Genomic DNA, 27,069 nt, shown 5'->3' with positions numbered 1-27,069 from the left:
CATGGTGATCGGCGTTATGAAGGTTGGAGAGGTACACCCCCTTACATCAGACCCAGGCTGGAGGGAGATCCTCTGAATATGTGGTGGACACATCGTCCCTGTACTTCTGAACCTTGGGTCTGGACTGATTGATGCCCAGGGGCCCACCCTTCTGGTCAAAGTGAGGAAGGCTGAGGTTTGGGCAGGTGGTGGGCCCTGTGGGGGACTTACAGGGGGAGCCCTGCTGGCAGGGGCAGGGCGGGCTGCAGAAGCCACTCGCGGAGAGTTCTCGCCCAGCTGGTCATGAGGTCCAGCCCCGGTGCACTGAGCTGCTCACTGCTGTCCGCTATGCCCAGTGAGCTTCCCTCTCACCCACACCCAGGCACAGGCTGTCTTGATGCTGATTCTATTCAGAAGCAAAGGAGGTCCTTCAGGGCCTTTTGTTTTATCTCTGCAGACGTTCCTAAGCCAGTTTTGCAGGAAGGACTAGCGTTGCTGGAGAAGGTGATCTGCTGCAGCGGGAAAGGCTGAGAATAGAATTTGGATATGACATCTCATTATAGCCTGTCAGCTTTTTAATTTTAATTTTTTTGTTAATCTGGAGAGGCATAAAGTAGAAAGCATAGCATGGTTCAGAACCACACTTCTCAGATCATTTTTTTGTGGTGTTAAATTAAAAAGTACTCCATATAGCTGCTTAGGAAATTAAAATAGAAAAGAAACCTAAGTGAAAAGTGAAATTCTCTTTCACTCCTTCCCCCCCCCCCCCCTGAAAAGCACTTCTTGTTGCTGGTTTCTTGTCATTCCTCCAGGAAAAACAGGCTTTTACCATCATTTATATATTTTTCTCTCTCTGTGTTACACATTGTTTGTACTGAAATCATACTACCAAGTCATTCAGGACTTTGCTTTTTTCATTGCATAATATATGTTTGGAAGATTTTTTCCATGTTGCTGTATCCTGATCTCCTGGCTTATTTTAAATAGCTGTGTAGTATTCCACCAGATGCCATGCAGAATTGTCTCCTGATGGGAACAGTGGTTGTTTCCAGGTGGTATTTATTACCATGTTGCCAGGGACATTCTTTTCTCTTTATATTGCCACCCTGTATATAAATATATTCATAGATTAAATGTCTGTACGTGCACTTACATTTTTGACAAAAATGGTCATTACCCTCTCACAAGGCTACACCAGTAGATGCTGCTACGAATAGGTGAATGGCGGGCACGTATCAGTACACTCCTATCACGATACCCCTGATGTTTTTTTGCCAAAAAACATGGTGGAAATAATAGTTAATGGCTCTGTTTTGTTAAATTGTCAACAAAATTTAACATTTTCCATAAAATTATTGACCATTCTACTTATTTTTAAGTAAAAAGCTCTTCTCATATTTCCTCTTTCCTATTGGGTTGTCAATCTTTGTTCTTATTAATTTGACGAGGCGTCAGCCTTTTGTAAGATTCAGTTGGACGCACAGTGTTTCATTAAGGTATTATGTGCACCCAAGGTGAGCCAGTGGGGACCAGCGGGAGCGAATCAGGAGACCGAGGCCGATCGTGATGGAGACCCTCAGAGGCCGTCCCACCCTCACCAGTGAGGCCCTTGTTCCACAGGAAGCAGTGTGCTATTCCGCAGAGTACCGGGAGTTCGACTGCCGCGAGGCTGCTCTTTTAAGCTTCTAATGAACTGGAGCGAAATATTTGTGACTAGGGTTTTGAAGAATGCAGTTTGGACAAGAAGAAGGGGGGAGAAGGTTTCAGCAGAGAGTGGGGTATTATGGCAAAAAAATGTGGCCCTGGAGAGTGGAATAATAAGTAGGAGGGACTCCCTTTAATAGATGGAGTTTTTTAAAGCCTAAAGGATCTTGCTTCTTTGGGACTGAGGTCCTTCTGAGGGATGTTGTCCGGGCATCGTGGCTCACCGGCTGCTAATGCCGAACGCGCAGTGATTCTGAGCCCAGAGCCCATGGCAGGTACAGCATTCACTGGCTAATGGGAGCTTGCTCATTTGTTTTCCTAAGGAGCCATTGTGGACTGTCAACTAAATGGTGCACATTTGGAAAATGATCTGAATGCACATTTGGGGCTAAAGTCTGTTCCGACTTTACAGGCGCTTTGGAGGCTGCTGGGAGGACAGTGGAAAGATGCCCTTCTTTTCAGGGAAGCAGAAGCAGCGGGCCCTTTCTGAGCCCGGTGAGAGGGTGGGTGCCTGCTGAGCGTGGCCCTGTGTAAGTCTGCTTGGAATTCAGGACAGCCACTGCTGGGGCAGATTCTTGGTACTGACATCTATATAACAGATCCGCTACAGTGCTGATGAGCTGTGACCAACGATAATTAATATTCATCCGTAAACTTCTTACCTCGTCGTGTCCTGAAGTTCTAGGAGAAAAGTGCTGTGAAAAGCTCTTGGTGTTTTCCTTTCCTTCTCCACCCCCAGTCTTTAACCCTTGTTTGTAGAAATACAGGCAAGTAGACTAACAGGTGAGCAAAGGGAAGCAGCAGCTTCTATGCAAGGCTCTGAGGCGGGGAGATAGGTGCATTGGACAGAGTGCAGCTGGAAGCTGGGAGCTGGAAGGTGGATGAAACCTCCACCTCAAGCCAGTGGCCCTTGCTTGAGACCCGAATTTCTTGACAGGAGAACTGGGCTGTCTTGGGAAGTAAGGTCGCCTCCCGCTTTATGAAATAGGCATAGTTGGGGCTAAAGTCATAAGTTATTGGGAGAGACAGAGCACAAGAGAGTGGAAAAGAAGGGGTTTAATAAGAGGAGCAGAGAAGACACTTTGGGGCAGTCAGAGCTCTGTCCGGAGGGGACAGGTTGATGCCTTTGAATGAGCCTGTGTAGCCAGGGGATGATGTGAAGACTGGGGCCACCTGCTCAGGCTGATCCCCTTTGCCCCCAGCAGGCACTGCACCCTTTGGCAACCACCCTCCCGGAGATTTTGACGATGGGTTCCTGCGCAGAAAACAGCGCCGGAACCGGACAACCTTCACGCTTCAGCAGGTAATGACGGTGTCTTCCGCAAGGTAGCTGTCTCCTGCCTGCGGAAAAATCAGAGTCTTAGCTGCTCTCCTTTGTCTTTTAGAGTAAGGCCAGCTGATCATGTTAACTGGATCCTTCTGTTTTCTCAAACAACTTATGTGTCAAGGAACCTGTTTCCGGGAGAGGGCAGAGGACTTTGATTATGATCTCAGATAAAGTGAAGAGGCAGTACTGATTGCACCCATTCGCCGGGGCTGATAGTTTGGGGAGCATTTTAACATCAGCAATGTCATTTGAACCTTGAGAAGGCAGGTAGGACATTCTTGTCCTTGGGTTGGTAGATGAGAAGGCTGGAACCTAAGAAGTTGGTGGATTTGTAGAAGGTATTGTTGCCCTAAATGGAAGGGCTACAGTTGCAACCCTGATATTGTGTTGCCCGGCCCTGGCCCTGTTCTTAGACCTGCTCAACTTCTGGAGCAAACTGGAGCCAGGAAGTGCTCACCCCCTCACCAGCCGTTTCCCTGGGACTGGCCGGCAGCAGCTGCAGGTGGTTCTGCTCCTACACCCTGAGCGGAGGCCGTGCGGATTGCTCTCAGTCACAAGGCCACCCTCCCGTTTTGGTTCTTCTGAGCATATTGAAATGCCAACGCATATAAATACTCGCACTTCTCTTCTTACTTCTACTTCTTGGGGGAGCATTGAGGTTGTGAGCAAGACTTAGCTCCTAAGCTATCAGTGGTTGAAATTTTAATTCTGTGGGATCTCTTCAAACAGCTCTTTCCCCCTCTTCCTTGCCGATGTGATCTGTGAAACAGCTTCCTCACCACGGTTAGCAAATGTGAACTATGCTCTGCTTCCTCTCACCTAGCCACAACCTCTCACCAGTAAATAGTCCTTCCTTTTACCAGCTGGAAGCTCTGGAGGCAGTTTTCGCCCAGACGCACTACCCCGATGTATTCACCAGAGAAGAGCTGGCCATGAAAATAAACCTCACGGAAGCCAGAGTGCAGGTGAGCCTTCTGTTCAATTATTTAACTCCCTAATATTAAAACTGGCAAACTTTTTTTTTGACATCATGACTGCAGAGTGCACATTTGGCCAAAGAAAGCAAATGAAGACTATCTGTCATTTTCATGATGCACTTTAATAACATCAACATAATGTGGAATATTAGATTAGGTTGATTAATCGGTCATTCATAATTAACTAGTGATAATGTTCTACACTAATTTGTCCGCGTCTCTAAGGTACTAAATTACATCAATGCACATCCATTTCCTTGCTTTGGAAAAAAAAAAAAAAAGAGCTGAGATGCTATTCTCAAAGCAGCTCTGACCACTCTGGGCGAAGGCCGGTCAATTGCAGAGAACTGCGTTTTCAGATGGGAACAGGGTTAGGATCTGCTTTCCAGAAATTGCATTATGGCCAACTTTTCCCCGGCACGCGGACTCTTTTAGGGAAGTGGATCCGAAGATCGTGTGCAATTTAAAAATCTTTAGAGGGCGGCAGCGAAAGGGCTGCTAAGAGATGAGCGTGGCCTGCAGTGACCGACTCAAAGCAGGCTTTCTTTTTAGAAGCCACACGCGGTTACGTTTAAGTGCAGAGACCCGCCGAGCCCAGCAGATGTGCCCGCGCACAGGGGGGCACGCTCACAGCGCTGCCTCTCCAGGCCAGCTAGTCTTTGAGCACAATTATATATTCATTTTATTTATGGGGTTTCCTCCATGCTGTTTTTGTTCTTTTTTTATGTAGGGGCTTGGGGTTAAGACTATGCAAAGATCTAATTGTAGGAAATATAATAGTTTGCTTTCGGTTCCCCTGGGTCATGTTAGTATCTCTTAAAAACCAATGGCTGAAGAGAGATAATGGAATTCTGAGCAGTAAATTGGGGGTTGTAAACAAATTATTTCCCCTATAATCAGATTATGTGATCCTGATGATTAAATCTGAACATGAATCATTGGTCATATGTGGGCAAATTAAACTGATTATTATTTGGAAATGAAAATCTCCTTTGGCCAGGATGCAGTGTCTCCTTTCTTTTTCTAATGCCAGCTTGCCAATAGCTGCCTAAAGACCGCACTGCAAATTGAGATAAATGACACAATTATTGAGCATTCAGAAGTGGAAGATCATAACTTCTCCCTGAAAGGTGCAAGGGTGAGATAGGGGTGGTGACAATTAATGCTGGGAATTGTTGTTGAGGCTGTTGTTGGTTATTATGCAAACAGACAATGGCTGGGAAGCATTTGTTTCTGAGCTCCGAGTGGGGACACGGGCTCCAGGCCTCGGCGGCGGGAAGGGAGATGTGTTTACATTTACACTGCTTGCTCATTCAAATATGATTAATGTTCTATAAAGCAGGGTCTTAATCGAAGCTGATGTTGTCAAACAATAACTAAATAGGGAAATAAACGACTCCATCATGCTCTTTCCTCAGAAGCAGGCGAACTGTCAGTGCAAAGTCATTAAAATATGATAATGAAAAATAGCTCAATTAAATGTTGTCATAGCTGTGACCTTCATTCAATTAAGACCCAAGAAAGTGTCTGCATTTTGCTTTGCATTTAACTGCCCTAAATTTAGAATATAGATAAAATCATTATTCAACGGTTGCTGATATGTGCAATTAAAAGCCAACTAGATTTAAAAAGAGAGAAAGCAAGACCGGTAAAGGAGGTTGAAATTCAGAGGCGGAGTGGGCTGGCAGGGCTCAGCCTCGGGACCCAGGGCCAGGCCGCCGGCAGGGGGAGAGGACGCCCTGGGAATAGGAGGGAGGTCTACCAAGCCTTCTTTTTTAAGCCAGGAATTGTCTCCTAGGAGAAGGGCCCGAGGGTTTGCAGGAAGGAGGAAAGAGCAGCAGGGCCTCACTGACCTCTGGGGACACGTTGGCCGGAGCTGCCCGCTGCCATGAGGCGCTCCTGCGCATGCAGCCTTGGTTTCCAGGCTTCAAGGGTTCCACACCCGCCTCTGAGGAGGCCCTTAGAGCAGGCGAATCATTATTCGCTGCCTCCCAGCCCGAGCATGGCAGAGATGGTAACACAGCTAACGCTGACCCAGTGCTGGATGGCTCTGCGCCGGGCACCGAGCCCAGTGTTCTGTGCATCTGTGGTCTCCTGTAACGCCGGGGTGGCCACTATTATTCCCCGATCTGGATCATGGCCCCTGGCCACGCCACTGGGTTTCGAGTTGCGGGTCTGCCGCTTCCCCCTGAATGACCTTGAGCAAGCTAGCGGACCCCAGTGCTTGTGTTCTCATCTGTGAGGCGGGGACGGTGGGACTGCCTCCCTCATAGACTGCAGTGGACTCTGGACAAGATGCCGGACTCCGAGTTCTAAACCAGAAGGGACTCCCGAGTCAGCGTGTCCAGTGGGTGCACTGGGCCACTGCTCACGCACTTGTCATGGTGTGCAAGAGGCGATTTCAGGGATCATCACACGTGTGAGGCCAGACACGCAGGCGCTCAGGGCAACCTGCTGGAAGTGCGAGCGGGTATATTTGACGAGAAAACCCCAGGCCGTGCTTTATAAATGGCTTCATGAGAACCCACCCCTCCAGGAAATAATTTCACGTCAAATAAATGTACTCACGTACATTCGGAATTTCCACAAAACAACACCTCACCTTTACGCTGGGCAAAGCGTTTGGAGACTTTCACACTCTTTAAGGGATGCTCGTCATGCCCTCTGCACTGGCCTTCTGACGGTTGTAGGTCTGTGGCTGCAGTTCAGGGGCGCTGCTTTGGCCGATGATCTTGAGGCGAGGGGAGTGCGCCTCGCAGGCCTGCTGCCGCAGGTGGGCCGGAGTGCTGGGCACGGCGGCCAGGCGCTGGGCTCGTGTCTGGCCTTCTGCCTTGGCTGAGTGTGCTTTTCCACCGGGGATTTAGGTTTGGTTCCAGAACCGAAGGGCGAAATGGAGGAAAACAGAGAGAGGGGCCTCCGACCAGGAGCCAGGAGCCAAGGAGTCCATGGCAGAGGTGACGTCACCGCCGGTGAGAAATGCCACTTCCCCACCCCCTGGGGACCAGGCCCGGAGCAAGAAGGAGGCCCTGGAGGCCCAGCAGAGGTGAGGCTGGCGGGACCCCTGGGCCTGCGGGCTGGTGGGCGCACGGGGCTGGGAGCTCATTGCTTTTCTTTCTCTGCCAGCCTGGGGCGAACTGTGGCTCCCACAGGACCTTTCTTTCCCTCCTGCCTGCCGGGGACCCTGCTGAACACGGCCACGTACGCCCAGGCCCTGTCCCATGTTGCGTCCCTGAAAGGTGAGTGTGGCTCTGCTGGCTGGGAGCCTGGCGACGGTCGACCCACCCGCTTTCTCCACGAGCTCATGCTTGCGCCTGGGCTGGTCCAGCTCCCGCTCTCCTGTCAGTCCCGGCAGGGTCTGTTTCCACACGCCATCTCGTTTGTGTGCCACGGGGCCCGGGACTAGGTGGCTGTCTCAGGGTCACTGTGTCTGATGGGGCTTGTCTGAGGGGCGCTTGTTTCAAAGTGAGTGCTCTGTGCTCATGGATTCTCCGGGTCACATCCTAGGCGGGGCCTGGGAGGGACAATCACCCAGCTTACAGGCCCTCTGCGTCCATCCGTCCGTCCATCCATCCATCCGTGGAGCCTGCCACCTGCTGCCCCAGGAACTCCAGCTGGCTGAGGCTCTCACTGTCTTATCAGTGGCTGCTGTTGTCTGAGGATGGAAGCCACTCGGGATGTTCTGTCAGGTCCAGAGAGAGGAACCCTTGTGGGCTGTCCCTCGGGGATTTCTGGGCACCCCCTGCTGGATGAGTGGGCCCCAAGCCTCCTCCTCCTGCAGTGAGTCAGGCTGCTGTGCGCCAGGAGCAGGGCTGGGCCCAGAGAGGGTGGGGGTCCATGTTAGTGTTCCCCCGAGGCCTCGCCTGTCACAGGGGTCTGGGAGGTGGGGTTGCTTCCTGATAATCGGGGTGGGACAGCCCCCCACCCCCTCCGGCCCAGGTGTCCCCAGCTGGTTCTTTGTTAGACTCTGGGGTAGGTAGGAGGGCGTGATGGAGCCTCCCTGGAGTGTCCTGAAGGGAGAAGAAGGCATTCTGGGATAAGGAACAGCACGTGCAAAGATGCCGGCGGGAGGGAGGTGTGTTGGGGCGGAAAACCAGGCTTTTCTGGAGAATGACTGGTCTGGTGGGTGCCCATGGGAGAGTGCCCAGGGATGGAAGGTGCCCGGCAGGGGCCTGAGCTCGAAGGCCCGAATGCCACGCTCCTGGGTTTGGACTTTCCACTGTCGGAGGTGGAGCCTCAAAGCCTGGAGCCACGTCTGGGCGGTCCAGGGAGCTGGGCACGACGGGCTGAGGCTCAGCGCCACCAGCTCGGGCCTCGCACCCCCTAGCGCTTCCTGCAGCGCCTGTGACTGGTACTGGGGGGCCGCATAGAGCCCCCCAAGCGCGTCCTGGGGACACATCCACAGGGCACTGGGCCGACAGGCGCCACTGAGGCGAGTCAGGCCCGAGAGAGGTGACCAGTGGGACGTGGGTGTCAGCCGCAGTCTGGAGTTTTATTAGAGCGTTTCCATCTTCCACATGTTGCTTTCCCATCTTTGGGGCCAAACCTGCACACCCTGGGTCAGACCGGCCTGCGGCCGCCGTTCATTCATGAGCGGGTCTCTCCCGCCCCGCGCCCCTTTCTGCTTCCTGCTTCCTTCTCCTGCATGTCCCCCAGCATAGGTAGCTCCACCTCAGCTCCTCCTGGGCCTGCGCCCAGCGATGTCCCTGCCTGGCCCGCCCTGACCCTCCCAGCACGTGGCTACTCCAGGTGGCTCCCTGAGCAGCGGCCTGGCCTTTGGCGGCTAAGCCCTGTGGGGAGGGAGGAAAGCGAGCATTTACTGCAAACGGCTTCTGTGCTCGTCCGGCCGTGTGGTCTTGTGTTCAGTTCTGCCTTCGTAGGGGGTGCTGTGAGGACCATCAGCGAGGGCGCGGGGGCACAGGTGGCTCTGGGAGCATGGCTGCTGCTGGCTGGTGCTGCATTAGGCAAGACCGACCCCGGGTGGCCTCCGGAAGGGCTGCTTGGAGCTGGGAGTCCTGGGGCTGCCTCGGGGCTGCTGCTCACCACGGCCCACGTCAGGCCTGGCAGCCCGGCAGGCCCTGGAGATGAGCCTGGGGACCCAGCCTCCGCCTCGGCCTTGGGGAGAAGTGTGCACCTGCCAGTCAGGTTCGAAGCATCCCTGCGGTTAATGCTCAGTGGTTTTGGGGAGCATGGGTAAGAGGGGCTGGGGCCAGGATGGCTTTCTGACCTTCCCCCAAACTACAGAAATTAAGCTCGTAGCCCAAATGGGGCCCAAGAGACTACCAACCCCAAGTTTCTAGGGCCTGGCTCAGTGCCAGGGGTCTCTGGGCTGTAACCAGCCTCCCTTCCCTTAACTGTCCCCTCAGGTGGCTGAACCAGGCTCTCCGTCTCTGGGCCTGAGCATCCCAGGGGTTGCTGGGCATTGAGGGGGCGGCCCTCGCAGCCGGAGGAGCCCCTGCGGATGGTGGGAGAAGGCGCCTTCTGGGCTTGCGAGCCCACCGCTCTTTTACAAACGAGAAGCTGAGGTTCAGGGAGGCAGAGCTCCTTGCTCACAGGTCCCTTATTCAGCCAGTCGCCCTCTGTGGTCTGGGCTGCTCCACAGGACCCATCCCCCACACCGGCCATCCATTCCCTCCCCTGCTGGGCGCTGCCGGGCGGGGCATGGGACCCCACCCCGCTTCTCCCCAGCTCTGAGGCTCCCTCCAGGGGCCGGGGCCAGTGTGAGCTGAGCACCACAGCCCTCCCAGCCGAGATTCCAATCTGCTGCTCCAGGCCCGAGCAGCTTGCAAATGACAGAAGAAAGACATCAAAGTGATTTTCAGCTCCCAGAACCAAACCAGTGCCATCTCCTTCCTCGGGCTGAGTGGTCCTAGTGGGCCACCTAGTCTTGGACTGAAGATAGCAAGTGTCCTGGGAAGGCCTCCAGGCCTGGCCTCGCCCGGGACCTCGCTCTGGGTGCTGCTCCCTGAGGCTGCAGGCCTGTCTCAGCCCAGGCTCGAGGACTTGGCCTGGGGAGCATTCTGTGTGGTTACAAGTTGAAGGGCTCAGAGCGGGGATCTGGCGTTTAGGCTCTGGGCACTGTGTGACAGATGTGAGGTCCCTGCCCAGGACGTGCTGAGCGCCTCCGGGAGTGTGCGGGCAGCTGGGCGTCACCCAGGTGCAGTGCTCAGAGGTGCTGTGAGCAGGGACCGTGAGGCCGCTGGGTCCTGTAGCGTTTTATGGGAACTCAAATTCACTTGCCTAGAAATTATGTGGCCTTGAATGGGCTCTGGAAAGAGGGGTGCCTTTGGAATACTGGCTGTCAGCTCCTGAGCAGGCAGGGCGGCTCAGTGCTGCTGCTGCCCGGGAGCCCCCCGGCCTCTGGAGCTGCTGCATGGTGATGCCAAGCCCTGCCTCCCCCGCGAGTGGGGGGGGGGGGGCGGGCGGGCAGGCTGGGCCCTGTCAGCTCAGCTCCTGACCTCGGCCCAGAATGTGCCAGGGACTGGGCTCTGCCTTTTAGTGTTTAGGTCTCGGGGGAAAGTGGCCAGAAAAGGTGAAGGCAGCAGCCACTTTGCTGAGCTCTCGCACAGACTGAGCAGTCGGCAGCGAGGAACTCCGGATTATGGTTTCTGACAAATTAGACTGATTTTGCTTCCTTGAAGATACCTGTTGAGAGCAGGGGCCTGAGGTTTGACAGCGTCTGGAGAGCTGGGGAAACCAAGATCGGCCTGGGAATTGCCCTGTACTTGGACAGTCCGCCCAGCTTAGAAATGCCCAGCCCATGCCACAGCTCCACTCGGCGGCTCCGCCTCAAGCCGGCGGGCAAAGGCAGAGACATGGCCCGGCACTGCGACTGCGTGCGGGGCTGTGCTCTGTCTGTCTGTGATGCCGTGTGCAGTCTCCGTGCCGGGGTGGCCGCCTGTGTGCCAATGGAGGTGTCTGCATAGGTCAGCAGGCTGCTGGGGCAACAGAGAAGGGCAGGAGGTGGGGTTGGCACTCTTGATGAACAGGAGGCCATGGCCCTTCTGGGGTGGCTGGTCAAGCAGAGTGTGCCCCCATGGTGGGGGGTGGGGGTGGCAGACTAGCCTCCATGCTCTGCTGCACAGGCTCCCAGATAGGCATCAGGCTGCCCCATCAGGAAGTGGGCAGCTGCTACGTCAGGCCAGGAATCCGCCTACTGGGACAGAGCGGGGCAACGGAGAGCCAGGCATGTGTGGGGGCTTCCTCCTTCAGTCACCCTTTCATCATCAGGCGCCCACCGGTGGGGGCCAGGCAAGGACTGGGGGCCTCCTGTGTGACTCCTCCTCATTCTCTAGCCACGTCCGCCTGCGTAAGGTACTGGCTCCTCCACCTCTGCTTCCCCTTCTGATCGCAACGGGCCTGGACTCTGAGGGCGGAGCGAGGAGCAGGAGTGAGAACACCGAGGGCGGGGTGTGGCACCGCACGGTGCTCCCTGAGCACGCAGCCAGCTCCCTCCGTTCCCACTGCCAAGTTACTGGTCCCACTCACCTTCACAGGACCTGCTCACAGGTCTGCTTCTCCCGAACGCCTCCCGTTTCTCTGAACTTCATTGCAGCGGACACCCACCTTTTTCTTAAGCCCCATTGTTCCAACGTTTGGCAGTGGTGGGCGTTCCTTACCGCCCCGGTGGGACTCCTGGCCAGGCACCCATCCTCTCCCTGGCTTTCCAGGGCTGTACACTCGGGATGGATGGGAGGATTCGCCTGGCCAGGGTGCAGCTAGTGTGCTCCGTGATGGGTGTGCCATGGAGACTCACATAAAAGGCAGCGGGACCTGCCCCAAGCCGGGAAGGTTTGCATGACAATAACGGGGTCCAGACAAAAAGCCTCAGCAACGCAAAGAATTTCCCTGGCTGACTGAATGGCCAGCCTTGTGTTCACAACTCATTCAAGCAAAGGAGGTTATTAATGGCCAGGGGAAGTGCTGGCCACAGGATGGCGGTGTGTGGGGGCGGGAGAGCCACAGGCAGAGAGGCCTGCTCCCTGTGCACTTAGTCCAGCGCCTTGAACCTGGGACTCGGAGAGCTGGGTGTGAGGTGGACACCAGCTGGCTGCCAGGGGAGAGCTCTCCGAGCTCAGTCCGCGCTCAGATGCAGAGTCACAGCCCCTCTCTGGAGCTGGGCGGAGGCCTCGCCACAGACTTTCCCGCAGCAGAGCAGGCAGGAGGGGGTGGCAGCCTGCTGGGCCAGTCGGGCATGTGGGGGCACCCAGTCCCTGGTGTGGCTCCCTGGAGTTAGGCCTGAGGCAAGAGCAGCAGCAGAGCAAGGGACTAAGGCCTGACCCCTCCTCCTCCCCTCCCCCTCCCCCTTCTGGGCAGGGGAGGCGGCTCCAGCTGTCCCAAATGAGCTGGGCTGGGAGGAGCCTGGAGGCGCTTGGCCTTCTGGCCACACCTGCCTATGTGGCTGAGCTCGGCCTTCCAGGCCTGGAGGCTGAGGGACTGAGGGAAGTGTGTGGACAGGGTCTGGCCGTGGCCTTCCTGAGAGCAGGGCCTCTTCGTTAGCCAAGGACATGCCCTCCCTTTGTGACGGTGGCCTTGGCCTCTAGGCCCGGGCAACCTGTCTGGGTTCTGAGACTGCAAGGGCTTTACTGGCCAATCAGCATTCACCCTCCACGGCTAGCCTCTGCTGAGCCCTGAAAGCACTCCACACCCCATTCCTTTTCAATCACATTCCCTTCGTGTTGTGATTTTGTAAAAAACACAATTTGTAAAAATTGTTGTGTTGTGAAATATAATAATCATTAGAAACATTTCATAGAACACGATTAATGATTAAGGAAGGATTAGTGAATGAATGATTTTAAGCACCTATGTAACCACCCTCGGGGACTTTGCCTGTACCCCGAAACCCCTGAGTCCCTGCACCCCTTTCTACTCGCCTCACCTTCCTTCCCCTAAATAAAACCTTTTGCTGACTTTTATGGTAATAGCGCTTTGCCAACCTCCTAAGCAGGCTTTCTGAAACACTATTGTTTAGTCTTGACATATTACATATGTAATCTATAACAATAAAAGGGTAATATGCTAATTCGACCAGATGTCTTCCAGACGTCATTCCAGATGTCCTTCCTGACGAAGCCGGGGCCAGCCCAAGGGAAGCCAGCAGGGGTCCTGGGTGCCTGCTGGCGGCCGGAGGAAGGAAGCCCGGGTCCCTGGTACCGGAGGGAAGCCGGTGCCGGCAGCTGGGGGAAGGAAGGCCTACTCTTGAACGAATTTTTGTGCATCGGGCCTCTAGTATGTGTAGAATATACATACAATATACAGTATGTATATTTCATGTCTGGCCTCTTTGGGTCAGCACATGTTTGGGAGATTTGTCTATATAATTAGGGTTAGTTATAGATTCTTTATGATATTCTAAGTACGAGATCGGATTTCTCTAAAGACAGACAGACAGAGTGTTCCCTTCCCAGTCGTTTTCCTTCTTGTCTGTGCCTGCGGGAACCTCTAGGACAGTGTTGAATGACAGTGGTGGTCACAGTCATCTTGGCTTTATTCCATGTTTTATAACAATCTTATTGAGATATAATTCACATAACATACAATTCGTCTGTTAACGTGTATAACTCAGTGAATTTTAGTACATCTAGTGAGCTGTGCAACGGTCACTCCGATCAGCTCTAGAACATTTTCATTTCCCCGTGCTGCTAGCAGTCCCTCCCTGACCAGGCAGCACAGTCCGTGTGTCTCAATAGATTGTGGACATTTCGCATGAATGGAATCATACAGTATGTGGCCTTTGTGACCAACTCTTGCCTTCTTCTTGATCTCCTGCGAGAATTCTCAGGGTTTCGCAATTGTGTTAATTTTTTTAGATACCTGGTATCAACCGAAGATATTTTCTTCTCGCCCGAGTCTTCTAAAAGTCTTTGTTTAATTATTATTTTTTTTAAAAATCATGAATATGAGTGGATGTTGAATTTCATCAAATTCTTTTCTGCTGCTGTTGAGAGGATCACGTGCGTTTTCTTTCTCAATATATTAACACAGTAAATTACATGGATTAATTTTTTACATGTTAAACCAGCTGTGAATTCTCGGAATAAACCTAATTAGATGTGACAAGTTACCATTTTCATAGCTAGTTGGATTTTGGTTGGCTAATATTTTGTTTAAGGTTTTTGCATCTATGGTCCTGAGGAAACTGAGATGTATATATATTTTAAAAGCCTCCACTCCAGGTTTCGGTATTGCTTTCCTTTACCCTAAAACGTAATGTGAAGCAGCAGCAGGCCTGCCTGCTGGCTTGTTTACCTCTCCTGACATGAGGACTGACTGTGTTTGGCCGGGCAGTTGTGCTGCTGCTTTGCCCAGGGTCTCGTGAAGGTGGAGGAGCAGTCAGATGGCGGCTGGGGCTGGTGCATAAGAGATGGAATTGCTTCTGTGTCTGGTGCCTTGGCAGGGATGCTGGGAGACTGGGAGCCCTCGCTCCCCACACGACAGGCCTATGGGGAGGGGTTAGATGGTGTCTGGGCTCCCAGAGTGTAAGAGCAGAAGGGGCCCGGCCTCCTTAAGACTCACACTCAGACCTGTGCTGCTTCTGCTGCATTCTGTTGATTAAATCAATCACAGAGTCAGCCCAGACTCAAGTGGGGGGGACTGCGCATGGGTGTGTAACTGGGAGATGGTCCGTGGAAGGCCCTCTTTGGAGACTAACTGGCACACGTATTAAGGATACTCTGGCTTCATGACATGAATCTAGTACATGTGGTTGAACCTACCTTACCTCCCAATCCTGACTCTAAAGTACTTTTAGGGAACTGGCAATGCCTGACTCACCTCTGCCCCTAACACAGAGTTTGGTGCAGAGTAAAAGGTGGTGGGATTTGGGGAAAGATGGGAGGAAGTTCATGCTGCTGTGGCCTGGGGGACTGGCCTCACTTAGGAGACTCTGAGTCTAGCACCCTGGCCCTGGACCACTGGCCACCTCCTGGACCCCAGAACTACTGGGACCTCCTGTTCTTCCGGGCGCCCACTGAGAACCCCACTTTGCCAGACTCTGAACCAGAGGCTGAGCATCTGGTAGTAAATGAGACACAACCCTACCCTAAGGAGCTTGCAGGCTGGGGATGGGCGTGGAAAGACAAATAGATCAACAAAGAATTCCATGTCATGTGGCACAGTCACCTGCTCTCGTAGAGGCCAAGGAGCACCTGCAGGCTATGGGGGAGCTCGGGGGAGGAGGAACGCTGCTCTGTGGGAATGAGGAAGGCTTTCCCACGGAGATGCTTGAGTTGGGCTTCAAGGAAGTGCAGGCCTTGTCCAGTGGGCATGGCACTCTGGGCAGAGAGAAGAGCATGAGCAAAGACATGAGGCTGGCAGGGCTGGTAGGTTGAGGAAGGTTGGATGGACCCATGGTCCTGGGAGAGGAGCATGGCGTAGCCTCAGGTCGGCCCAGGCTCTGGAGTCAGACCAGCCACGGCCCAAGCCTTCTTCTTGCTGTAGGTTCAACTTAAGGCAGACCCAGTCTCCTTGTCTGTGACATGAGGATCATGGTGACCTTCCCCGGTAGTGCCTGTGGTCGGTGGAGTGTGTATGGGCCTGGCACATCCTAGGGTCCAGTAGGTGCTGGTGATGTTGGTAGGACTGTGGCGAGGCCCAGAGCTCACTAGGGACCTGTTCAGGCTCAGGTTTACAAGGAAAGCAGCTGGGTCAGCCCTAGCCCCTCCCAGCCTGGCTGATGTCAGGAGGACTTGGGTGGAGACTGAAGAGCCGTAAGGAATCCCCTCGATGAGTAACCCCTGCTTTTCCTGGATCCAGTGGGGGTCACTGAGGCCCGGAGAAGGGAACAGGACTTCCCAGGTCACACTGTGTGTTGGTCAGAGGTAGGACAAGTCAGGGCCCCAGTGTCCCGCCCTGTAGCCCCCTCACCCTGTATTGATTCTGTTCCTTTTACAGGCACCTGCTGTCATTTTCTGGCTTTGAAAACTGCAGCTCACTTTCCAGAAGCCATTTCCTATGGGTGCTGATGGGTTTGCCCTTCCTGTTAATCAATGGGGCCTGGAGTGCAGGGAGCTGAGTGGAGGCTCTGGCCTGTGCCCAGGGGCGGGAGAAGCTGCCTGCCCATCCAGAGTCTGGCTGCTGCTGGAAGGAGTAGGCAGTGCTACCTGGCGCTGCCCTGCCTGGGACGCATGTCCTTGCTGCTCCTGGGGCTGTGCCCGCGTCCTTGGATCTGGGTCATTGTCTGTTTGCTCTTCGGAGACATCCAAGCTGAAATGGGAGCCTGGCGCTGGCCCCGAGACTATCACAGAGAAGGGAATGGCTGGTGAGCCCACTCCTGTCAAGGAGTTTGCTGGGCGCATGAGCAGGTGGGGGACAGTGGGTGTAGAGTGACACCTGGAATAGAGACAGGGCGGGGCTTAGCTCAAGTCACCAGACTAACCTGCCAAATTAACCGGGGAGTTTTGGCGTTAAGCAGACTGGGTAACTTTGTAAGGACTACAATTTTCCTTACTGTGGGGTATTGGGGAAGCTTAGAACCTGGGAAAGGGCCCTTTGAGGAAGTAAAATATGCCAACTTGGTCAGGAAAGATAGCTCTCCCTCGCTTTCTAGTGTTTACTCTGCACCAAGCAGGACATTTTAGTTTTGGGATTAGGAGTGTAGGGTGAGGATGGGCAAAGGGCACTTACAGAAAGTTTGGGAGGTAAGGTGGGCACAAAATAAACTCATGGGAAAAGGGCAATTAAAACATCCAACAGAGACAGCAGTGCTTCAGGGGTTCCATGGTAGAAGCCGTCTGGGTGTGAATTTGACCTTGTTGTGGTTTGATTATTGGTGAGCACACTTAGCCACAGCATCTAAAAATCTATGCTTAAATACTGTAGGCTGTTGTACCAACATTCCCATTCAAATGCTCCTTGTGGACTATAAATAACCGGTATTATCACTCACCAAATGTTTGTTTGTTTGTTTGTTTTACTATAAAGTAAAAACGCGAGCTGCAGAATCTGTGGTACACATCTCGCGAGCCCACACACCTGCTTCCTTGCTCAGTTCTGACCCCTTAGCCTGGTCGCTCAGCTGGAAGCCAGGGTGCGGGACCCGCCGTGGCTGTGACCAAGGCAGCCCACGGGCCCCTGCGTGAGGACGTGCCATCGGCAGAGACGAGACAGAACTAACTTAATTTTTTTCTGTCAGTCTCTGTAGTAGATCAATTAAACTGCCAAGGAGATCAAATATTTCAGACTGTATTTATTACATTAAGTATTTATGTTCAGGCCAAGCCTTTAAAGCATGATGTCATAGAGGAATGTAGGCTGATTGGATCAATTCAGCAGGATTTGCTGTAGCTTAATGGAAATCTAATTGTATGTTTTAATTTAGTGTCCAGGAGGTATTGTGTTCTCCAAACAAAACAGCGCTCAGGCTGCAGCCAGTGGCCAATGGCTCTCAGGACCTTGGTGAGGGCAGGTGGCGGGGGCTGGGAGCAGGTGTGGCCTTTGGCGGCGCCACCAGCTGTGGGCTGGTTGCATCCCAGGCAAACGGACTCACTGGCTTTGAACCCACAGAATGGGAAGGGGGCCGGATGTTGCTGGTGGATTTTGCATGGTGAGCCCGCCAACAACCCTAGCGGACGCAGAGGCCACTCCAGGCATGGAGGCTCAGACCGTCTTCAGGCCCTGCGGCCTCCTGGGGAGCGCGTCTCTCCCATCATCCGAAGGAACGGAGACGGGACCACCAGTCGCAGAAAGGACACCATTTAAATGAGGGTAATATCTGGTTAGTTTAGAAAGAGTGGAAAATACAATAAAACAAAGGAAAGTATAAATATCATTCATAACCTAGTACTCAGAACCAATCACTAGGAATATTTGGCATGGGTACATTTGTTTTCTTCCCATTTATCTCTAATAAATTTATGTATTTTATAACTTATTTGGAAATTCTAAAATTTAAAAGTTGAAATTTATAAATATTTTCTATTTCTAAATAAGTTTATATATGTACAAATACACCTATGATCCTCTATGGATATGGTACATGGCCATACATATATGTATACCCATATATACTGTGTGTATGTGTATTAGGTATTCATGGGTATGTATGTATATACACATGTATACATGTACCCAAAGGGGGTCATATTAACTTACTGTTCCTGAACCTGCTTTTTAAACTTAATATTTTATTATTATTTTTTTCATGGCACTAAATATCCTCCTGGAATGTAACGTTGGCATAGCTTCAGTGTGCCCTTTCCCTGTGACTACTACTTGGCTGGCAGGTTACTCTGTTGTTGCTGTGCCACCCTGGGAATTTTCTTTGTAGCTAATTTAAATTTTAGTTCATCCATGATTATAGCTTTTTTATTGCTTAGAACAACAACAGCAGCAGCAACAACATACTACAGCCCGGGATCTGGAAATCTAGTAACTAAAAGGTGGAACTTAGAGTTTGTTTGGCTTACCCCTCAAGAGTCTGTTGGCAGAGTAAGTTCTTCTCCTTTTGGGTCAGACAGGACGGGCTCACCCAGGACCCCTGGAGCCGGGGAGCAGGTGGGGGCTGTGCTGGCACCCGGGAGGCGCGGTGCTGGGGGCACGCTCAGTCCGGTTGCGCCGTGAGGCAGGTCTCACGGCTCAGCCTGTGGGTCCTCGGGTGGGGGAGGGGGGGTGTAGAGGACGCTCAGAACATCCGAGTTCTTCAGCTGACCGTGGAAACGAATTGGTAATCGGAACACACTGTGAATTGTGACTTAGACTTGCCCTTTACTTGGCATGGGTTATGGAAATAACAGCTGTTGGAGGACTTAGTACCGGTGCTTTGCAGAATTTCTCTCAGGTGCGGAAGCCAGGCTGGGACAGATGGAGAGCAGCCCAGGACTGTTAGCGGTGGGGCCAGCAGCCAAAGTTCACACCCGTTCCTCCCGCTTCAGCTCTTGGGCCCATTCGGCCTGTCTGTGGGCTTTGAAAAGGGCGACTTGGTTTTGGAGTCAACAGTTTCTAAAGCAGTGGTTCTCAACCTGTGGGTCGCGACCCCTTTGGGGGTCGAACGACCCTTTCACAGGGGTCGCCTAAGACCATTGGAAAACACATATATAATTACATATTGTTTGTGTGATTAATCACTATGCTTTAATTATGTTCAATTTGTAACAATGAAATTGGGGGTCACCACAACATGAGGAACTGTATTAAAGGGTCGCGGCATTAGGAAGGTTGAGAACCACTGCTCTAAAGTGTCTTCGTCACCTCCCTGATGTAATAAAAGAGAGCCCGAGCCCCTGTTTGGGCTGACTCTGTGCTCATCGCTGACAGCTGCGGCAGGTGGTCTCAAGGCCCCTCCAAACATCGCCTCTGTGACAGCTCCTGCTGTGGCCAGCCGTGACCTCAGGCCATCCTTCAGGGCACTGCTTGCTTCCCTTCTACTGAATGGGCCCGGGTTACTGTGCATTTTGAGCTTCTTGGCTGTTGTATAACAATGTCAATAAACATTGTCTGTTTGCTCAATGTTGCCCATCAGTATGTCTGCCCTTGGCAGCCACATTGCTCTCTAGTTTGAGGCAGTCTCCTCAATCAGGCGACATGTGGGAAGTGCACTTGGAAGAACCTTTAAGCTCTTGGGGAGGCCCTGGGCCTGCTGTACACGGGCAAAGTGCATGCATTTGGGGTCTGGGTTTTCCTCTGCTGCCCTGGGTACTGCAGAGGACAAAGCTCCACGTGTGACTGGGTTTCCGTGGCGTCCAGGCTGATGAAGGTGTCTGGGCAGGAGACATGGACACATCTGCTGATGCTATTGGTACCGTGAAATTATGGAAAAAACGAGAGTTAGTTTTATAAAGATCCTATTTGTGGAGAATTTTTTTCTTTGTTAAGAAATGGTTATAGGAGTTAAGAGAGATGCTGGTTGTTGGACACTTTATATGTGATTGTAATCACTGAAATTCTGAAAAGATAAGTTGAAGTTGAAGAAAACTCAGCTTTGTAATTCACATCGCATTGTAAAACTCATTTTTTTGTTGTTGAAAGAGATTTAAGAACTTGTCCACTGTAGCCCATACTGTGCAGTTTCTCTACAACATCTGCCAGGGGGCCTTGGGGTATCATGACCAGAACCATCACTCCCAGAGAGCCCGCTTCCCATGCATGGCATGCTGATGGCAAAGAAAAGAAACCCTCTTACTCTCACTTCCGTCTTTGCTTCTATTCCACCCTCCACACCTAGAGTTGGAAGCAGTTACCTCATATCCACTGTGCCCGGGGTCACTCAGCTAAATTGTCTTACCTCTCACCCCTCTCCCTCTCTTCTTCCCTCTCTCCTCCCACTCTCTGTCTGATGGTCTGACCATGACATAAGGCAGAAGCACTTTATCCTCCTTTCTTCCTACAGGTTCTGCCTCTGTTAAGGCAACCCACAGCCATATAGTGTCACAATGAGCTCACTGCGAAGGCATATTGACCACATGCTGTCCTGCTGAGCCACGCCCCCCTGTCCAGTTGGGTTGTTGGCAGAGATCACAGACTTCACAGCTACCTTGATAAATATCATTGCATTCGAGTTGTCTCCTTGTTTGCCTTTGGTCTTGTCAGTTGTGCAGACGGCCTCCCTCGGTCTTGCCGTCTACATTCTGATCTGCGCATCTGTGTTCTCACCCAGGGAAGGGCAGGGCGAAGGGAAGGTGACTCCCACGGCTCATTTTCACCATTCTGCCGTGTGACTGTTCACCTGTGAGCACCGGCCCCTGTGTGGGCACTTGAGCTACTGGTCAGACTTGGGGTGTAGATGAGGAAAGAGGGTGGCACCTGTGAGGGGCTGTATGCAGGAATTTGGTTGGCCTGCGTGGGTCTGCTGCCCTGCTGTAGAAACGCCTACCCAGCAGTCAGTGCGGAGTCTTGGGACAGAGGCTGGGCTCCAGGGATGCGATGCTCCCTTAGGCAAAGCCGCGCAGGTAGGCCAGGTGGAGGGTGTCAGCCCGTGGAGGTGAGGCGGTCTGTTGGGGTGAAGGACATTCAAGGTCTTCACCCATGGAGGAGCCATAAAGGGGTCTTCACACCTTGGGTGCTCCTCCTCTTTCTGATAACCTTGACGTGTACTTTCTTTTGGTTCAGGTTTAAGAATTTATTTTGTTTTAGTTTTAATTGTGGTAAAATACATATAAGATGAAGTTTACCATCTTAACCAGTTCTAAGTGTACAGTTCAAAAGTGTTAAGTACATTCCTATTGCTGTGCAACCATCACCAGCCTCCATCTCCAGGCCTTTGTCATCTTCCCAAACCGAGACCCTCCCCATCAGACCAGAGCTCCCACTGCCCCTCTGGTCCCCTCCCCGCAGCCCTCTCTACTTCCTGTCTCTATGACCGGCCGACTCTCGGCAGCGCCTGGAGGTGGAATCACACAGAATTCGACATTTTCAGCCTGGCTCAGTTCACTCAGCGCAGTGTTCTGGAAGTTCATCCATGTTGCAACAGGCGATAGGATTTCCTTTTTTTATGGCCTCATCATACTGTGTTGTCTGTTTAGCGCTGACAGTTTTAACCAGCTTCCCAGAGTCCTTGGGTCCCTCTGGTCCTCAGTTTCCCCATCTGTCCAGTGTGGGGGGCGAGCTAGGTGGTGTGCCCGGGCTCCTCTCTCCCGCAGCCACAGTTCTGTGAGTGAGTTTCTTGCTCCGGAATCTGGGTTCTGCAGGCCAGTAGTGCGGTTATTGGTGGCTTCTGTGGTATGTGACCTAGCGGGGCAGGCTGTGGACCAGGGAAGGGAGCCCCTGTCTTGTCCAGGTGGCACTTGATCCTGCAGGTGACACAGTCATTGAGTCTCAGACCATGTCACTCCCCCTTTGATGCTTACATTGGAGCAAGAGTCAGCCTCAGACAAGCTGAGCGGCCCCTCCTGGGCGGCCTGACTGGGGCTGGATGCCCAGGGCGGAGCCTGAAGACAAGGCCTCCCAGGTCCCCCACAGCCCACGCCCCAGGAAGCCCCCCGTGACCTCAGCGCGTACCGAGCTCAGAGCTCTGGCTCCCAGCCCCCTGCAGCACCTCCTCATATGTGTGGACGGCGTCTAATCCAGTCTTCCTTCCTTTTAACATTCACTTAGAATTAAAGCCATGTTTCTGAAATTAAAAGTAGTTCACATTCATTGTAGGAAAATGAGAAAAATTCTACACAGACACAGAGGAGAACATCTCCAGTATTCCTACTGCCAAGCGGGCTCACTTTCTTCATAGTTCAGTGTCTCCACATGTGCGCTCCCCAGTCGGGGGAGGTGTGGAGGGAAGGCAGCTTCCTTCCCAGTCACCCCCATGGCAGGCGGTGGTGGTGGTGGTGGTGGGAGGGCAGCCTGGGCTGTGGCTCTGGCACTGTTCCCAGAGGTCCAGCTCTGCCCCTTAGTATTTAACCTCAGTCTCCTCATCTGTAAAAGGGGCTCAGAGCCTACGTCCTGGAGCAGTTCGGAGGTTGTGGTGCCCGGGGTGGCGTTGGCTCTGGTCCCCACAGCTCTCAGGGAGGGCTCTGCTGCGCCTGCATGTGGGCCTCTGCCGGGAGGCCTGCGGCGCCTGGGGGGATGTGGAGGGCAGTGATGCCCGGCACACGAGGGTTGGAAGGCCATACGGGGTTTCGATGAGTTCAACAAGTATGGGTTTTGGTCCAAAGCACTCTTTTTGCAATGCTGCTTTTCCCAAAGCTGGTGAGTAGGTTCAGAAAGGGCTGAGGGGCCGGTGGGGCAGGAATGGAGTGGCTGGCTTTGCTGCCCGCCCCCAGGCCTCAGGCCCAGGGACAGGCACTGAATCCCAGTGTCCATGGCAGGGCCGCGGTGGGCCATCCCCTCTCCTGGTGAGGTCTGGCTCCGCAGCCCTTCCTGCTGGCCGCAGGCTAAGGCTGCTTCCGCTCGCTGCTCCTGCAGGACCACAATGAGGGCCACCATTCAACCTATCCAAGGGGCTCCTAAAGTCCCTCAAATCATGTCATGTTGGCAGCTAAGTCTACCCACCCCATCTGGATGCAAGGTCTGTGCACCCCCGGCTTCCCCACCTGCCCATCTGGGCCCTGGCAGCCCACAGGCATCCCTCAAGGAGGGGGAGGTACCAGCACTCTGAGCACTGCTCAGCTCTCCTCTTGGAACTCAGATGGCCGATAGGACCATGGCCAGACACTCCATATCCAACCCCCCCACAACACCTTCCTCTCTGTTTGTCCCCATCTTGGAAATGGCACATTCATTCATTCATATGCTCAGGCCCAAACGTAGGTGTCATCTGTGACTCCCTTTCCATTACCCTTCTAGCAGTCCATGAGCAACCTGCTCGGGCTCTCACCTTTGGCAAAATCCTGGATCCGGCCCCTCCCGCCACCTCCCCGCCCGCTGGGACTGCAGGGCTGCAGCAGCCTCCCCCACCCCTGGTGTAGATAAGGTCGAGGCTCTCTCATCAAACCACCCAGACACCCATCGGCCACCCCCTCAGCTGCAGCCTCTGGCTTTAGTCACTCAAAGCACCCTGAGACTTCTGTCCCCACGCCTGGCGGCTGTCCTGTTCTCCCTACTAGCTGTCAGGCTCTGCACATGCACACACTATCTCTCCGACTCGCGCACTCAGGTCTCTGCCAAGCACCGTGTTCTTTTTTTTTTTTGGTGTGTTTTTTTTTTTAATGTTTTTAGTTAAATCTTTATTGTTCAGATTATTACATTTGTTCCTCTTTTTTCCACCCCATAACTCCCCTCCACCCATTTCCCACCCCACCCTCCTCCCTCACTCCCCACCCACTGTCCTCATCCATAGGTGCACGATTTTTGTCCAGTCTCTTCCCGCATCCCCTTCACCCCTTCCCCCCCGCTAAGAATAGTCAGTCCACTCACTTTCTATGCCCATGATTCTATTATAATCACCAGTTCATTCTGTTCATCAGATTATTCACTTGATTTTCAGATTCACTTGTTGATAGATGTGTATTTGTTATTCATAATTTGTATCTTTACCTTTTTCTTCTTCCTCTTCTTAAAGGATACCTTTCAGCATTTCATATAATACTGGTTTGGTGGTGATGAACTCCTTTAGCTTTTCCTTATCTGTGAAGCTCTTTATCTGACCTTCAATTCTGAATGATAGCTTTGCTGGATAAAGTAATCTTGGTTGTAGGTTCTTGGCATTCATCACTTTGAATATTTCTTGCCACTCCCTTCTGGCCTGCAAAGTTTCTGTTGAGAAATCAGCTGACAGTCATATGGGTACTCCCTTGTAGGTAACTGAGTTTCTTTCTCTTGCTGCTTTTAAGATTCTCTCTTTGTCTTTTGCTCTTGGCATTTTAATTATGATGTGTCTTGGTGTGGTCCTCTTTGGATTCCTTTTGTTTGGGGTTCTCTGCGCTTCCTGGACTTGTAAGTCTATTTCTTTCACCAGGTAGGGGAAGTTTTCTGTCATGATTTCTTCAAATAGGTTTTCAATATCTTGCTCTCTCTTTTCTTCTGGCACCCCTATAATTCGGATGTTGGTACGTTTGAAGCTGTCCCAGAGGCTCCTTACACTGTCTTCATATTTTTGGATTCTTTTTTCATTTTGCTTTTTTGGTTGGGTTTTTTGGTTTCTTCGTATTTCAAATCATTGACTTGATTCTTGCGATCCTCTAGTCTGCTGTTGGGAGTCTGTATAATATTCTTTATTTCAGTCAGTGTATGCTTAATTTCTAGTTGGTCCTTTATCACCACCTCGAGGGTCTTATTAGATTTCTTGTAGGTCTCATTAAGTTTATTGGCAGTTTCTAGAAAATTCTTGAAAAGTGTGGTTTTGAACTACTCCAGTAGTTTGCTTTCCTCCATTTCTGTCATTTGTGTCCTTTTTTCTTTGTCTCCTCATTTTTTATGCTTCCCTGTGTTGTTAAAGTAGTTTTCTGTGCTAAGTGTCCACTAGGGTCCCGTGGTTCAGCCTCCCCAGTTACCTGAGGTAGACACTCTTGGTGAACCCCCTTGTGGTCTTTGTGCACAATCTTGTTGTAGTTAAGCCTTGATTGTTGTAGGTATCACTGGGAGGAATTGACCTCCAGGCCAATTGGCTGTGAGAATCAGCTGTGTCTGCAGTGGGAGAACTTCTGTGCTGGAGACACCCCTCCAGGGCAAGACTTGCTTCAGTGTGGCTTTGGTGCTCACTGAGTTTGCCTCCTGAGTGTGTCCTTTATGGTTCCATGGAGCTGCAAACTGGATGGTCCCACTCTGACCTCTGGGTACATTGGCTCCTGGATCTCTAGGGAGGTACTAATCTAGCCTCTGCCTTAGGCTATCCAGCAAAAGCCTCCCTGCAGGGATTGGGGGGGTGGGCAGGTCAACAGGGCGGGGCTAGCAGTTATGGCTGCTCTCAGTCTTGCCCTCAGAGGCTCCGCTTCTCAATGTCCTGGTAATCGCTGCAAGCCCCTCTGAGAGAAAGCTGCCCTCAAGTTCCGACCGATGCCAGACAGTCCCGCTTCTCCCATATGAATCTGGGTCCCCAGAGACTTGCCCAGAACTGGAGCTCAGAGCCTGAGACTCCCTCCCGATTGAAAATGACAACCACGCCCTTAGCCGCCAGCCTGCTCCGTGTGCGCTTCTGTACCTTAGTATTTTACTTATGCACTGCGCCTCCTCTGAGTCTTGGTAAACTTTTCTCTTTCCTTCTAGTTGTAGAATTTCCACTCAGCCAGCCTTCCTGTGGTTCTGGATGATGTCCGTTCTGTCTTTTAGTTGTAGTTTTGAAGTGGTTGTTCGAGGCAGCAAACTCTGGTGTTTACCTATGCCGCCATCTTGGTTTCTGGATGGTGTTTCTTTCCAAGCACCGTGTTCCGTTCACGTAGCCACAGCACTCACCACCGTCCTGGGCATCAGAGATGCGGCCTCTGCATGTCCCTCTCCACCAGAGGTGTGCCAGGTGCCCGTGGGCAGTCACTGAATAAAGGCAAGGCCGGGGATGACCAATGGAGAGGGGGCTTCTCCCAAGGAGTGTGCAGAGGGCTGGGCAAGGCCGGTGGGCAGGTGGGGCAGGGCCGGTGGGGCAGGACTGGTGGGCAGGTTGGGCTGGGCAATGGCTCTGAAACCCCATCCACACAGGGGCCTGTGCTAAGTGCTGGCCAAACTGGTTCCTTCCAAGGTCCTCAGCCTCAGTCCACAGCGCCCTGAGCATCTCACTTACACTCTAAGGATGTTCTTGGGCAGAAGAAATGCCCAATGGTTCTGCGCATAGCTGGCTAGGCCCAACTCAGTATTTATGTAGCCACTGGGTGAGTAGTTCTTATGAATTAAGAGAAAAGTAATATATATATTTTTTCATTTGTAAACAGCTACCCTGATTTCCGATGGGTGTGAGCCCAGCGGGCTCTGTGGCTTCTGTGACCTTGGAGTCATACTGGAGGCCACACCCCCTCTTATGTTCCACGTGGATTTTTGCGTGGTGCTTGCAAAACAGAGCCACATTCAGCTTCATGAAGATGTGATGCCCTTGAGAGGACTCGGCGTGCTCGGGCTGAGGCTCCTCTCTGCGGAGCCTGCGTGGCTTCCGGCAGATGTGGCTGGGTCTCCCCGACTTCCACCCTTAAAGTCTCACCGCAGGCCCCTGGAGTTCTTAGGGTGTTTTGCACACAGTTTGGGGATTGTGGACTCATATCATTAGGCCCTATAATGACCCTGTGAGGTAGGTATCCTTCCATTTTACAGAAGTAGAAGTTAAGGCTCAGAGAAGCCAAGATACCAGCCTCAGGCACACGGGTGATTGGTGAGGGCACCGGGACTGGCCAGGTCTCTGACGTCCTGACAATCCCTGGGCCTACCCGCTGGATCTCTTGAGTTGTGCAGCTTCCGGGGGCGGAGCATTTGTGACCTCGCCCTTGAGGTCACAGAACCACAGTATGAATCAGCCCTTTGCTCCCACTGCAGGTCCTGGGAGACGATACAGACAGTGATGGCAGCTCTTGTGCTTCCTCCTTGCAGGGGGCCCACTGTGCTCTTGCTGTGTCCCCGACCCCATGGGGCTCTCCTTCCTCCCGCCCTACGGCTGCCAGAGTAACCGCACGGCCAGCGTGGCCGCCCTGCGCATGAAGGCCCGCGAGCACTCGGAGGCCGTCCTGCAGTCGGCCAACCTCCTGCCAGCCACCAGCAGCAGCCCCGGCCCCGCGGGCAAGCCAGCGCCCCCCGATGGCA

At 52.7% G+C, this 27,069-nt stretch overlaps 1 protein-coding gene across 1 annotated transcript in view; it reads left to right on the top strand.

Annotated features, from left to right (window-relative positions):
• The first annotated feature begins 1,545 nt into the window (after window positions 1-1,545).
• Window positions 1,546-27,069, top strand: part of DRGX (dorsal root ganglia homeobox) — a 27,390-nt gene continuing 1,866 nt past the window's right edge. The window contains exons 1-6 of the mRNA XM_036355904.1: window positions 1,546-1,642; window positions 2,886-2,986; window positions 3,874-3,975; window positions 6,852-7,030; window positions 7,111-7,223; window positions 26,860-27,069. The exon at window positions 26,860-27,069 is cut by the window's right edge and continues 1,866 nt beyond it. Coding sequence (XP_036211797.1) covers window positions 1,546-1,642; window positions 2,886-2,986; window positions 3,874-3,975; window positions 6,852-7,030; window positions 7,111-7,223; window positions 26,860-27,069 — 802 coding nt within the window. The remainder of the gene's footprint in view (window positions 1,643-2,885; window positions 2,987-3,873; window positions 3,976-6,851; window positions 7,031-7,110; window positions 7,224-26,859) is intronic.

Source organism: Myotis myotis, unplaced genomic scaffold (assembly GCF_014108235.1).
Source record: "Myotis myotis isolate mMyoMyo1 unplaced genomic scaffold, mMyoMyo1.p scaffold_m19_p_24, whole genome shotgun sequence".
Classification (NCBI taxonomy): Eukaryota; Metazoa; Chordata; class Mammalia; order Chiroptera; family Vespertilionidae; genus Myotis; species Myotis myotis.
This window is presented reverse-complemented; position numbering and strand designations above follow the sequence as displayed.